Raw genomic sequence first — 15,574 nt, 5'->3', positions numbered from 1 at the left:
GAACTTTTAATTAGTAGATTTCAGTGGATTTGTTTTGTTGTTCCTCCTGCTTCTCTCCACACTGCATTTAGAGTCAGTAATCTATCACATCTCTAAAACATTTAGTGATAAAAAAAACTATTAAGTACAATTACACACAGACTAAAGAGTAAGTGGACAGCCTAAACTATCAAACAAATTAACAAATACTAGTGAAACATGCCTCTGCTATGTTTGTATATTAGCTCATACTCATTACACAGCAATAAAATCTTTCATAGGTTGCAATTTAAAAACCCAATACTTCATCAACATCAAATGAGTACTTTTTTTTTTAGTATTCCCATGGTATTAATCATTTATTTAAAAAAAAAATGTAAACTGTATATGCAACAACCAAACGTTAAAAAATTAGTTCGTTTATAAATAGCAAAATTTCAGATTCTGCAACTTTTTCAGCTATGTTCCATTAAGTGCCATTTGAACTTATTTTCTACAGCAATTATTCTAGCACATCTGCAGGTACCAGAGAAATAGTTTCTGTCTCTATCTCACAAAATTTCTGCACTAATAACAGACAAGATTTTATTAGTAATGCAGGTGTATCATGGCTTACTTACAGGATACTGAGTATAATGCAAGAAGTCTTCAATTGAGTCTTTAGACACAACTTGTAAAAATGCTTCACGCTTCATTGTGGTCTTGGTTTTCCTTGCTTTACAAACAAAACAAAAAAAATGTTAGAGAAAGTACTGTATCTCAAAATAAGATCATTTCTGGTCTCAGTGAAGAATGTATGAACTTACATTCTTCATCTACATAGTTGTAAATAAAAGATGTTTCCCCCTCCAAAATACTTCACAGTTATCTGAATCAGCATTTAGATTCATAACAGCACTAGGCTGCAGTACTTGCATGCATTCTTTTTAGTCCTTTTTTTACTAAAGAAGTCTTAAAACAGAAGAATTTTTGAATGGATACTTTTAACTTGAAGAACAGCGTATGCAGCACACACCCCCTATTTAGCTAGCCATCATTCCCGACGACAGCATTGACTTCTACGAAAAGTACTGATGGGCAGCAAAACATTCTCCCCTTTTCTCTCCTGCCAAGTGAAGACTATGGGAAACGGGTAAGGCCACTTTTTGACACCAAGAGCTTAATTTACCCACCTAAGCATTCCTTCCATCCTAGGTGATTCCTGACGTGCTTTTCCCATCCCTACCAGCTGGGAGACTGCCTTACAGAGCCTTTACTGTGTGTGAAGCCATACCACAGAACGGGGCAGGTGCCGATCCACGGCACTGACCCGGAACAGCCAGGGGCTGGACGCTTGCCAGGCTACCGCCAGGACCACGGCACGGCCCCACAGGCCGCCGTACGCCCCCGAGAGAAGAGGAAGTGGGAAGAAAGACGGGCCGCTTACCTAGCGCTCCCTCAGAAAGAAATCCTCATAGATCCACGGGTTACGTTTCCAATAACGCGGAGCTGCCTGCACGGGAGGAAAACAAAACCGGCGATCGCCCGGACTGACACGCAGAAGAGCCTGCGCCTCTCAGTAGCACTGCCCACGGAAATCCATGCGAATGTCCGTGCGAATGCCCCGCCGCCCCACTGGCGGAAGAGGCACCCGGGTGCAGCACACCCCTCAGCACCTCCCGCCGCCCGCCCGCCCTCACTCACTCACGCAGCGCTGAGGCGAAGCCAAGACCCGGGCCTGCCGCCGCGCGCGCTGCCGGCGCTTTCGAATTCTCCCGCGGCAGCCGTTGAGGGCGCGCGGGCGGGCGGACGGTGCGGGGCTCCCGTCTCGCGAGAGCTCGACTCCTGCCCGCTCCCGGCGCGCGGCACCGCTGAGGGCGGGGCTGCCGGGGCGCTGGCGCACGCCGCAGAGCTGGGCCCCGCCCTCCTGCGCGCGGCCGTGGCCGTTAGGCGGTGGGGCCTGGTGCGGCGGTGTCCGGGAGCCGGGTAGCGCCGGGCGCTGGCTCCGTGTAGCCGGGAACCCGGGGTTCAGAACTCCGCCCCCCACACGGGACCGTGTTCAAAATCCACGTTTTCGCCTTTTTGCGCTTGCCTGGGTAGGGCGTTCGTGTTTGTTGGAAGGGGAGAGTTGTTTTCAGTCAGGTGCCGCCTGTATGGCTGGGTGACTTCTGGTTCCTCGCTGCTGCCTCCGGCCGAGGCCACCGCTGTCCCCATCCCCCAGACCACCTTTTGTGGAGGAGCGGGCTGAAGAACACGCTGCTGCTGCCGGGATCTCAGAAGGACCAGGGGAGTTGGGATGGAGGAGACGTGCTAGGTAGTAAATCTCCCTGGAGAAGACAGGCGCACTAATGGGCACGCCTGGACAGCTGCAGCCCAGGCATTAGAAGGGATTTCAGTGCAGGTTATGGTCCTGTTTTAAATTTGGTTAGATTGAAATGCTTCTCTACTGCTTTCGCCTTATAATAACAGCTGGCTTGCTTACACATCTTTCCCTGGAGGAGCATCCAATCAGCTACTCAGAGGTGGCTGACAGGGAGTAAATCTACATACCAGCTTACTTTACCTTCCTGTAGCTATCTTTTAAGTCTCAATGCCTTGAAACGGGGAGAAGACATGTTTAGTTAAATTCATGTATAGACTTAAGAAACACTATGCCTTCTTCCATGGATCCTGGGTAACATGGACGTACTATTCTTACAAAAACATTTCTGCTAGCTCGCAAAGCCTGCATCATCCATTTGATTATAGTGGTGGCTTTTTTCTCCAAGAATGTTTTTGTTGCTCATGTTGACAGCTATGCATAATCTTGGTCATGGTGAACAGTGTATGCATTACGCACTCTTCATCCAAAGCAATGAAGAGCTAGAGAGACTGGTCACCAGAATTTGTAGGAAACTATGTAGGCCAGATGATATTTACACTTTGATAACTAAGGATTTTTTTTAATGTATCAGGAAATGGCTGCTTTCTGTTTCTTCTCAAACTTATTTTGCGGTGCTCAGAAATAGTTGAACTCAGTTCCTTGAATTAAGCATAATCAGCTTTCAAATTCTATTATATTCCCCGTTGCATTTGTTTGAGCACTTCTGCAAACCAAAACCAGTCAACATGTCTTGTTAACGGCTTAATTTGTATCTTTCAATTTTTCATTTGCAGTAGCATAATATTTCTCAATATTTCTCATTTCTCTTGTTAGCTGTTCAGAACAGGTGCGTGCTTGACTGAAATCGTTTACTTTCAGTCTGTGATAGCAGTACAGCATATGCTGCTTTACTTTGCAAATAAACAGGAAACCAACAATAATTTCCATAAAAGTTCTCACATCTGATTGGACTTTTCTGGCTTGTAATTTTTAAAAACATGATGTAATTCAGATTTTATTTAATATTACATGTAAAAATTCACTACTTTTTAAAGTAGTAATTTTTATGTCTTCTGCTAATATTTTCATTTTTAACTTAGAATCTTCTTCAATCATCCTGCCTCTCACAGATTAAGACTTGTCACATTTTCCACCATATATATTTGACTTACAAACTTTTCCTGGTTTAAAGTTTTTGAGTAAACTATTTACCTGTTTTTTACACAATTTGAAGATTATAGGATGAAAAATAGTTTATTACATGCTTATCCCATATAAATAACACTATTCTGTATTGTTTAAAAAACGTACGTAACAGATGACTAATGTTACTGAAAACAAAGATAAAAACTGTTTCGATTCCTGAACCATCAATTAAGTGCATGTGAAACTTCTGAAATAACTGGATTTTAAAACAAATATGTGCTAGACAAAGTACTGAAGGCAGTGTAGGACAAGGGGTTACGTTACTTACAAGTTTTAACTGAGATGGTCACGTACCCGAGGCAGGGACAATATGGCAGAAGAGGTTAGCAGCCAAAAAACTCATCTTCCTGAGCAACATAACTGCACACCGGCAGTTCAGTGCCACTCCTTGTCTCCACCTGCAGGCAAACACACACGTACCTTCCCACATCGTACTTCCATCTAGGCAAAGGCCTGTCTCCTAAGGAGTCTGGAAAGGGCAATCCAGCAAATCACCAACATCCACCTTCCGGCAACCACAGAGAACGGTCCCAGGAGAGACGGATCCCTGGACAGTCACCTGAAATAGCATCTGTCCTCCAACCCTAATCCCCACACTGTGACAGAGGCCAGCAGGCATAGACTTCCGGAAGCAGACTACCAAAAGAAGGGAGCATTTTGCTGCTCTACAGTAAAGAAGGATGAAGAATTAGGGTTGTTTCAGATCCTATGGACCTGACTTTATTTCTTAAGTTAGGTATTCAGGTAGGTGCAAGAAGCCTGTGAAACAGTTTGCTTGAAATAAGTTGTATGAGCAATCATCATACTTGTAGAATAGTAAAAGCAAATAAAAAAGTATAAAACCTGACATTTATACATTGTGCTAACATCTTCCCTTTCTGCATATATGAAGAATCTTTGCCATTTTAGATCCAACTTGATGGATTTATTTATCATGTCTCGTGTGGACTGAATATTTATTAATACCTTGATTAGTCTTTTAATTAGATGCTACGTTAGTCACCTGGTTACTGTTTATTTAGTCGGGCACATATCCATTTAGCAAATGAACTAAAACATATTTTAGCTTATAATTTGTGTTGCATAGCAACCACAGAATGATTTTTTCATAGTATTGAAACTAGAAGTTGACACAGGTAACAACAGACTGAGTAACACCAAATGATTCATTACAAAGGACCACATAGAGAAACCAGAGAGGCAGAATAGCGTTTTGTAGGTTTTTTCAAGAACTGTGCGTGAACCGCAAGCTAGTAATGAAGCTACAACTCTATTTGCAGTTTCTCTAATGTTCTCCCTTTCAAGAGTACCAAATTACATGCCTCTTTTTGACATATCTGTTCATCTGTTCAAAATAATCTATACCCTGAGATAATAATCTCATATTTATTATCATTTTCCTGTCAAGTCAAGTTAAGGCAAAAATGAAAAACGGGCCTTCCACACATGGTTGCTGAGCAACAGCAAATAAAGATTTGCTTTTGTGCTACAGCTTCATAAACTAGTCTTTATTCTTGTTGGTGGCCTGTATAAGAGATCTCAATTACAGATATCTCTCACAAGGATATCGTAGTTTGGACTATAGCAAGTATTCTATTTTAACCTATATGATTCAACATTATAAATACTTGTAAAAAATAAACAAGTAATTCCCTGAATGTCAGATGCTTTCTTGACTTTTTTTTATATATTTACAATGTTATTTTCGAGATAATAGTTTCTGATGAGATTATTGTACACATTATCTCCTAATATGTTAGAATTGTTACTCCTATTTCTTGAATATATAATAAAATTTGTTATAGTTAATACAGTATCCATGAAATCTGCTCATCCTCTGAGGCAGGCTGTTAATAATTTACATGCATTCATTTCCCTTGATTTTTTTTTGATCTTCACAGACTTTGATAAATAATCCGAACAGCATGGGAGAGAGATGAAGTTTCACACTATTCCATTTCTCCAGATCTCCCCTTGCCTGAAGGTAATACTGCCAATCATGCCATCCTTTATTCAGAGGCAACTGTCAGTTTCCAATGGTGGTGTGATTAGACCATGAAACTGCTTATTTCCCTTAAATTATTAACATTAACACGAAACAATTTTAGAGTTTAAGAGATTAAGTAGGAAAAAAGCCATTCACTACAGAAGGAAAAAATGATCCTTGTTAACTCAAACAAAAATAAGGAAATGAAATGCGCAGAGGGAATGCAAAAGCTTTTCTGAAGAGCCACTCCCTTGAGCAGCTGTAGATGCTATTGAAGCACTGAACTGCCGCCCCGTGGGAGTTCGCCGGTACTGCTGGGTGTCTTGCAGGTTATTCACATCAAGGTGAACATAAGGTGTGAAAACAGTGCAACTTTTTTTATCTTGTTTTATTATTATGCTTTATTATAAAATAGTTATTTATTATTATTTGCTTTATTATTATGCTCTTACTGTTATCCCTCCTTCCTTATAGGCAGTGTTATAAATCACAGTGAATTTACTCTGCTATTAGTACCATGAAAATTGAAAGATTTCTGAAATGTAAAATGCTCACAAAAAGAAATTACAATAACAATATTTGCATAGCTAAATCCATCCCACTGTAAATATACGGAGTATCACTTTTCATGATAACTACAGCAAATATTTTCTAGTATTAAGTCATTAACATCTTTCAGAATATTATGGATCAATGAGTAAATGTATAATACTAGGTTGTCTGTTAATTTGTTTCAGATGTAAAACACTCTATTTACATCTGCCATGTCTAGATTACTTTAACCCTATTAAATTTAACGTTCTGAATTATTAGAGATTTACGGGTCTTTTAAGTGTTCTGTCTCTCAGCTCTCATTCTATTTTAGTCTTTATGGATAAAGAGAAGAATTGTTTCTAAAGTACAAAAATACTGTTATTAATTTTACAAGTGCTTTTAGAGGTTTCTTTGTGATAGACAGGCATCATCTAGACATGACACCATCTCTGTTCCATCTGTCTAGTATGAAACATGAAAATACTGTAAAAATACCAGAATGGGCATGATTTGCTCATCCGTATGAGTTTTTATGTATATGTATGTGTATATATGTGTATGTACATGCATACACACAACAAACTACTTTACATTGGTTGGAAAAAAAAACCAGCATGTACTTGTCTCTTACATCAGCGTTGGCTTTGTCAGGCTGAGACATGGGTGTTCCCCGTATTCCTGATCCGGACCAGGAACCTAACCAAAGCCCATCGTGTTGTTCTTACAGGCTGCATGTCCAGCTTCCTTCACGCAAAACTAACCAATAGGGAACTCAGTAAGTGTAGTACTTGCTCTGTGCAGTATCAGGCTGGGGGATACGTTTGGAGTCAGGCACTTGGAAGTGCTCACACATTCACTAGTTTAGACATACCTGTCAATTATTCCTGTTCCGGGCATCAAACAGTTTTAGTATCACAAGACCTTGTGACAATGTGATTTGACAAATATTTTCTGATCATGTCCTTAAACAAAGGAAAATTGTTTTCTAAGATATTTTTTCTAGCAGAATTTGATCTTTGCCCTTTTTCCCACCCTGTGTTTATTGTACTGCTCCATGATGGATTTCACTGTTGTTAGATATCCTGAGTTTCCAGCCTCATGCTTGAACCAACAGTAGAAATAAATACTTAAAGCATGACGATGTTTCAAATGTGCTGGTCAAGGCCCTTTTCCATGTCTTAAACTGTAATTTCACTTCTGCCTGCCTGATTAATTTCAAGTTTTTGCACTTAATCTTATTAACGTTCTGTCAGCAACTCAAGGGAGTTCCATAATCAAATCTAATTGTCTAGGCCAGGTATCTAAGGCATGAAATGCCTATGGCAAATTGCTGACAGAGACATGCTAAATTTATGGTGAATTTAGAACCTTAACCTTCCATGTTTCCTCAAATCATGGGCCAATTGTTTTATTTCCCAGTGCCTCATGACTAAATGCTTTTACAAAAACATTTTGGCAAATTGAATCCAGATATTATTAACCCCCATTATGAAATTCAATTCTTTTAGTATCATCTGTGCCTCAGAACAAAGGGGGAGAGCAGAGTGCAGTGGGGGCCACGCCTGTTTTTCACTGCTTTTAAGCCAGGATGATTTCAGGTTCTGCTCCCAATGATGCCTAGAATCCAGACCACTTCATTATTGTACAAGAAACAAAGTGCACAGGCAGCAAAAAAGGCTTTTCAGAATAGGGACTACACTACCATCTAGTGGAATGTAAGGGTTTCTTCAGAAAACAAAAATTGTGCAGTAATGAGTATAAAACCAAAAACTTTAAAGTCTCATTGTGAAAGACAAGCAAAACTAAAATGCTTCATAAAAAATTCTTAAAATGAAGCATTTTTACATTTGCAATAATCTGAACTTGAAAAAGCATATTCAATTAAAAAAAACCCCTAGAACAAAGTTGCCTAAAACTCTAAGATTTACCTCTTTTCAAAAAGCTCATCTCACTATTTTAAACCTTCAATTCCAACTTATTTTACATGCAAATTAATTAATGATTTACCGAATAAAACACAAAGAACCAGCATTGCTACAAATACCATCCTACAAGTCACAAACAGCCATTTCCATGAACTCATTTTCATTACCTTTCATTTCATTTTCATCACCTGTATGAATGACAGGTCTAGAGACAATCCAATTTCTTCATTTGGATGCTGTTGTCACAGTTCGTCAAATTTATCTAGCTGGGCTCTGAGCTGAAAGTTACAATAGAGCACCTGTTCAGTGGTTATCATATGTACTTTAGCTCAGAGAACATTTCATGATTCGTGCCAAACCAGGTAAAGGTTCCTATAAATTCTAGGTTGAATACAGTGCAACACAGTAACTTCCAGATAGCAACGAAAAAACAGGCAAAATACGTCAGGGATTTCAGCCTATCAGTTGAAGTATTTCTCCCATGCTGAAGTCTGCATGGAACTGTCTTGCAGAATATTCTTTATTAAATTATTAATCTTTGTGAAATGCTTGGTAAGCTCCAGTTGTCAGTCTCAGAGTTTGTAGAATAACACATTAGCTTGCAAGTCCAACTGAAGAATAAAAAAACCTTATTTGAAATTCTATGCTGGAAACAACCACCGTTAAATGCATGCACCATTTTTTGTTTTAGGGATCTCATCCCAGTTATCCAGTAAAATTAATGACCTTCATTCAGTACCTACAGACAATTATCACCTTGCTAGCATTATCTATGTTGCAATTCAAGTTCTATGCATAGATTAATGTATTTTTAATTGGTACACAATTTTTGCATCCTGACTTAACAAAGCTTGCAACTTCCTGCTATGTGCTTCCTTTTTTTGACCAGCCAAAGTTGCTACATGCCCATCTCTGAGAGCTTGGGGTCAAGCAGCAAAATGCCCAGAAAGACCTGCAGCACAGGCCCAAGAGTGCACAAGAGCTCCAGTACATTTACTGATCTCACTTTAACATTTAAAAAAATAGTCATAGAATAATTCAGGTTGGAAGGGACTTCAGCAGGTCATCTAGTTCAACCTCCTGCTGAACGGAACTACTTTGCTTAGATAATAAATAAATCAAATTGATCAGTTACACAACAGATTCTTACCACACACCTGATGAATGAAATCACAGGACAGCTGGGGTGCTAGGACGTCACAACTTTCTTCTGTATGTCATTTCTTGCACTGAGGCTGAGGTGCTACACACCCAGCTCTGAGGGCAGCTGGATTATCAAGTCATGGCAGGAATGGACCCTGCTGTCCCCAAGCTAAGAACCACTCCTACCACAGGCTGGGTGTGAAAGGTTGGAATCTTGCCTAGCTTTGTCCTTGAACCTGTTTCTATATGCATCTTAAAAGGAAGAATGATCACTATCAGCCCTTAATTCCTTTGCAATAAAGTTTACGGCTACTGAAAACTGAAGGAAACAACAGGGGAAGACAGGTTGGCTTCACTTTGGTAGCATCTGAGGAATTAGATATGCAGTAGTCTGCTCAAATTGGATTCCACCGTAGGTGACTGGCAAGCAATATTCCCTGCAGACGGTCAGAACAGAGCGCATCACCTCTATCACACGGATACAGATTAGAGAACTTTCCTCCCAGAGCTGCCATCTAATCTGGCAGCTAAAATCAGTGCATAACACTGAAAGAAATACAAGTGGATTTTTTACTGTAGCTGCTTTGCATTTTTCAAATAACGTATTTCAGAAGGTGGCTGAGAATATTGTTGAGAGCCTGACAGTTAGCCTTAGAAATCAGTAGGAGAGCATACAATGATAAAGTTAGACACTTTGTTAAGATGTATAAAAACACCATTTGTGATTAAATAGCCTGACTCCTTCAGCAATCAGCTACAGCCACAAATAGATCTGGGACCATCTGAAGTTCTAGTTCTTTCTACCAAATACCAAAGGTACCCAACATTTGGAGTTTTTCTGAGGGAGAATATAAATAACTAAACTTATTAAAACCTCATAGGAAACCAATTTTGTATTCAGGTCTTAGCTGAGAAAATACCCAAAATAACCATATTGGTAATTGTATTGGCAAACACTGTTCTTAGATGGAGACTGGATGAACTAAATGATGGCCAAAATCAGTTTAAACAGTACAGCAAATATTAAGAAAAAGTCTAAGCTTGGCTGAGCCCATCAAATTAATATCAAATCCATCTGGAGAAGTGTCTTGCACAATTTTTTCTGCTTTCTAACAAGATCTTGTGAATACATAGGCAGCATTCTTTTGCAGGTGCTGATGCAGTTACCACCTATCTTGTGGGACTGAAAGGAAGATTTGATTTTGATGCAAGTCTGGAAAATGCAGACACCTGGTCAGTACTGGCACTACCAGGAAGCGTGCCATCCAGAAACACCTTGCCATGAGGGAATTATGAAGATGGGTATGCTTTTACTTGGCTTTAGCTGCCTTCCCATCGATTAGCAGAAGCCCTTTATTCTGCTAAAAAAGGAAGATATCTCCCCTAGAAAAAGAAAAAAACCTGAACATAATTTTGTAGTTAGTGTCAAAAAAGATTATCTAATGGGATCCCTTCTAAATGGATAGTGACTGGGTGATGAACTTCTGCAGCTTTTATTTATGGCTGATGGAAACTGACTGACTATTAGGAATTCAGAGAAGTTGTAGCTGTTTAAGGGAAGAGGTATCATAATTAATTATGGTATTATAATTAATTAAAAATTAATGTTTAATGCAAACAGCAAAATTTCTATGGTTGTTTTTCTGTAATAGATAGAGGATCCAATACCCTTTTACTTATTTATGCAGTACGTAGTTGTATTTTCTATCAATATCTGCCTTAACAAGCAGGTGGAAGGACAGGAAAGATTGCCACACATAGAAATCTGCTGGTTCTTAATCTAAGGCAATTAAATGCAGTTCTAGGTCCTTTTGAAAACATAATTCATGACAATTGATGAGAAAGTGCTTGAATTGTGACAATTTGTTCAACTGATCATTTTAAGAGAAAAAAAATTAAGACACTTCAATTGAACAAAGGATCTAATTCTTATGTGTGAATCTGTTTCAGACCAACAAGCATGGAATTCCCCAGTGAAGTATCCTGTACTTCTCACTCCACCTTCTCTCATGTGAAGCCCAAAAATCTGCCCACACATCTTACAGCAAGGCTACCTAGGTTAAAGTAGTCAGCATACATGACAATTTTAAAAATTCACCTCATCATATTACTAATTAGGACAGCGATATGCAAAAGAGGGGAAAAGGGAGTGCGTGTGTAGAGGGAAGCAACACACTGACTTCCATATGAACCATTTATTGAATAAATACATGCATCATAATGTAGAATTAGGTGAGCAAAAAAGGCAATCTGCACAAAATTGATTACCCTTTGTTCTCATTTCAACTCTTACCATTTGCTGCAGGTCTGATAAAGGATTCAAGACAGAAAATTAAAATTCTTTTAATCCAAATCCAAGTGATATGCATGCTGATTTGAGTTCGGGTTATACCACTGCAATAATTAAGAAAGCTGGTTTTCTTGTCAGTGAAGCAGAGTAATTCTAAAAACAGTTTCAATAGTAGAGAACATGTGTTGGTACATACAGGTAACAAGGCTTATTTTTAGCCATTTCTTAAATATCTTCATATGTTCATATTTTAAGGCACAGGATAAACAAGAACTACATGAAAAGCTATCAGTTGATACTGAATACATTGACTTGATAATGAGGTGCAATTTTTGCCCAGAGGAAAAATGATGTTCGTCCTTCCTACTTCCATATAAACGGAACAATCAGAATTTGGTAACTATAATACAGAGGTTTGTTTCCACTATCAAAAGAATCAGTCTCATCTAGGCAGTAATATTCTGATCCAAATTCACTCAGGAGAACATTTCTAAAGAGTCTGGCATCCAGGATTGATTACAATCAATGGGAATTACTTTTACTGAATTGCAATGACAATTCAAACTCTTAATTTTAGATTCCTAAATGGGAACTGGGCTCTCTAAGAACCTATCCCTAATTTTAGGTTGTGAGCTATTTTGGAAACCTGTCCTATATACTTTATTCAGTTACTCACTTTGTGCTATCATCTCACATTTACCCAAACATAGCATTTTTTTCCCTCTCGAGACTTTAGAAGACAAAATGTGCACTTTTTTTGTTTAAGTCCAGAGTCTTCTAACATCTGTCCCCAGACTTCATTTAAGACTTGAAACACCAAATCATTCTAACAGCCCACTTCTTGCCTATGGATCAAACTCTGGGGAGTCACTGGCCAAGACGTACAGCAAAAGTCCTTCCACCTCAGGCTGAACTAAGGCAAAAGACAATTATGCTGAACTGCTGCACTTAGACCTCGTTTATTTAGATCAGCTTTCGCCTTCTGCATTTTCATTGCATTAGCAATAATTCTGTCTTTCCATTCTTAACGTTTTAATGGAGAACTAGCAAATAAAATACGTATTTCATAATATATTACATTTTATATGAACAGATGAGTGTGTATATATATATATAGATAGATACTCATATATTCCAATATAGAGTGAAGCCTTCAAATGGAAATGTTTTCTTACAAAGAACCTCCCTCTATTGCCCAGTCCATCAGAAAGTAACAGCAGCAAAATTTACAATGTAAGTTTGTTTTCTAAAATTGTCTTCTATAAAATGTGGCAATAAGAAGGCCATCACTGTATAGAGGTGTATGTGTGCATGTCACACACATCTGTGACAAATGTTCATGTTAAACTGAATTTAGACAAACTGAAATGAGTCTATTCTTAAACGTGAAAAAGACAAAAAGCTACGTCTATGGTAGGCACTTTGGTACATCTAGTAATGTAGGCATATTCTACATCTAGAATTAAGGTTCTGTCAGTAATCTTACAATAAAGCTAATTTCAGGAGTTTATTATTCTGCTTTAAAATTCTTTCTTGGCTGAGAGATCATTCTAGAATCTTAGCTAAATAATATACTTTGCCATCTAATTGCATACTTATCCAAGAATAAGGGCGTTGGCTCTGAAAGAGCTGAACTGTTCTCTTGGATTCCTAATGCACATTTTTATAACAGTCTGAAAAAACTTACCAGAAAAAGAAAAATCAGTTCTGAATACAAAAAAATTCCCCATAATTCATAAAATTACGAGTTATGAGCTCAGCTGTTTAGGCTGATACTCTCGCTTCAACTCTCAACTGTCTACTTTTATCAGTTTGTGCTAATTGTATCACTGCAGTAGTCTTGCAGCAGACTATGGCAATGCTTCAGTAAAATGCCATTATTTCTCGAGAAACCTGTGTGGACTGCTGAAGTGCATTTTTTTCATGCACCAAACACTAAGTAGCAATGAAGCAACTGTAAAGACAGTCAGTTTCAACTCAGTTTCACACTTTCTTACCTATTGGTGTTCCATTTTAGTATTACAGAAGGTATAGCATAATATACTATTTAGCATGGTACTGTATAATAAAAATAACGTCTTGTATGTACGCCTACTATATGAACTTACACTGCAAGCTGATTTGTATACCTTATAAATCAGTGAAACATGGCAGTAAGGACAGTTCTAAATGGTTAGAGATTTTGTTTATAATACAGAAAATGTCCATGTCCTCATACCTTCAAAAGGTCACGTCTAGTACTGTAGAGTACAGGAATAAATAACAAAATCCAAGTGAACCTGTATAATAAAACTGTACTGTTTGTTATGTTTACTCCATTACATGAAAACTCAGGTTTAGAAACTGTGATTCATGGACCTCATCCTCTATTTATACAATATTTATAGAATTCTCATTTTTGTTTATAATATTCTATAGCATGATTTTCCAATAATACATTTATATATAAATATTAAAATGTTAATGTTTTGTACATTTTAAGCTAGCCACACTGGGCCAGAAACACAATAAAGTAAAAATGTTTTTCTGCAGTTTGTTTTTGAAGAGTATCACAAAATGATTAAGACCATTGTGCTGCAAAGACAAAAGAGATTCATCTGAAGAAATTAACATGCATTTAGAAGAAAATATCTATATCCTTTATCTAATTTTCTTCTGAATTCAAACCAGCATGAAAGAATTATAAAAAATAGTATATATTTACATGGTAGAGTATACCTTGGTGAGATATAAAACAAGGCAGGAAAACAGCAGAACATAATCTTTTCACTTTCTAATAGGTACAGCCATCATAAAGATCAATTTAAACACAAAAGGTTACTTTACTGTACTATTGCACATTACAGTAACACATAAAATTATTTAGCAAATTAAAATACAAAGTTTAACAATGAGAAAGGCTATGTCTACATAAAATGACCAAGTGTTATAAAATTATTGGGGATGTGTCTAAGAACTAAATCAGTAAAGCTATAAAAATAATATTGGTACATCTGTGAGAACAATGCTTTAAAAATATATAAAGGTTGGCAAAATTATGCATGGGGAATTCCCAGTATCCATGGGCCTAACTTGCACCATGAGGCCTTGTACCATCTTCTGTTAAATCATACCTGAAAATGAAAAAAACAAAGGAATTTTATTTTACATTTAGCATGTATTATTAAAACTATTATTAACACACCAGTTATTAGTATGTAGTATTATTATTAATAAAAGAAATATTATACTTACCACTGGGTCCAGCCTTTAGCAAGTTCTTCAGATGCCAGAGGTATTAATAACTGTGGAAAGTTAAATTAGCAATCAATGCATTATGTGTGCCTTTCATTCTATGACTTTTAAAGATCAAATCTGACAATCCTGTAAACTACAGTATAAGTAATGCCATTAATAAACAACATATTTTACATCCTTGTCATCATAGCTATCTGCCCGACTTGTAGTAAAGTTTGAAGTTGCTGTTTTTGACCTAAAAACCTATACCAGTTAATGATACGGTCCCAGAGCACCTCATAGGCTTAAATTCTGAACATGGCGTATCTTGGCAATGGCAATCAGCTGACGTGTTTATGCTAACAACCTTCTTGGTCAACAGGAAAATTAAGAACGTCGTTCACCATGAACTGACCACGATTCTGATATTTCTCATCCTCTTTACAGAGCTCAAACATGGCGATTTGCAAGGGTGTAGGAATTTACTATTCCTTTTTGCATGCTCCAAATCACATGTGTAGGAAATAGAGTGATTTAATGAGTGCCTACAGAACAGTGAAGCTGTAAACACAATAGCTGGTTTTGGCACCGGTATCATCTCCAGTAGCAGTTCTTTCTCATGGATTTTACAATCTGGAATTTTAATTACTAAACATACATTTGTTCTGTGTGCTTGTCTAAGTACTCTTGCTTGTCTTTCCAGTTTTGTCTGAACATTTTCTGCGGTATCACCTGTTTTCTACTGGTTATTTTCTTTCTCTGACTGTATAAGTCTGACATGCAAGTTTGTTTTATTACTGCGAGCCTCAGAACTTACCATTCTCTAGAAGAAATTACTGCCTCATCTTTTGATGTCTGTCTCTGCAGTTTGTTCTCTCCCTTACTGAAGCTTGACATCTAAGCCATCTATAATTTTTAAAAGCTTTGCACCTGAATCAGGTGCTTCAGTCAAC

At 37.9% G+C, this 15,574-nt stretch overlaps 2 protein-coding genes across 4 annotated transcripts in view; both read right to left on the bottom strand.

Annotated features, from left to right (window-relative positions):
* Window positions 1-1,792, bottom strand: part of NCAPG2 (non-SMC condensin II complex subunit G2) — a 58,612-nt gene extending 56,820 nt beyond the window's left edge. The window contains exons 1-2 of the mRNA XM_075144118.1: window positions 1,667-1,792; window positions 600-694 (exon numbers count right to left, since the gene is read on the bottom strand). Of these exons, the coding sequence (XP_075000219.1) occupies window positions 600-674 (75 nt within the window). The 5' untranslated portion in view covers window positions 675-694; window positions 1,667-1,792. The remainder of the gene's footprint in view (window positions 1-599; window positions 695-1,666) is intronic.
* A 9,503-nt stretch (window positions 1,793-11,295) lies between these two features.
* The window catches only part of ESYT2 (extended synaptotagmin 2), a 90,045-nt gene continuing 85,766 nt past the window's right edge, over window positions 11,296-15,574 (bottom strand). For 2 of the 3 annotated variants that reach the window (XM_075144120.1, XM_075144121.1), the window contains 2 exons: window positions 14,640-14,689; window positions 11,296-14,518 (listed from right to left, as the gene is read on the bottom strand). In XM_075144120.1, the coding sequence (XP_075000221.1) occupies window positions 14,473-14,518; window positions 14,640-14,689 (96 nt within the window). In that variant the 3' untranslated portion in view covers window positions 11,296-14,472. The remainder of the gene's footprint in view (window positions 14,519-14,639; window positions 14,690-15,574) is intronic. The other variant, XM_075144122.1, reaches the window with a different exon arrangement.

The sequence above is a fragment of the Calonectris borealis genome, chromosome 2 (assembly GCF_964195595.1).
Source record: "Calonectris borealis chromosome 2, bCalBor7.hap1.2, whole genome shotgun sequence".
Taxonomy (NCBI): domain Eukaryota; kingdom Metazoa; phylum Chordata; class Aves; order Procellariiformes; family Procellariidae; genus Calonectris; species Calonectris borealis.
This window is presented reverse-complemented; position numbering and strand designations above follow the sequence as displayed.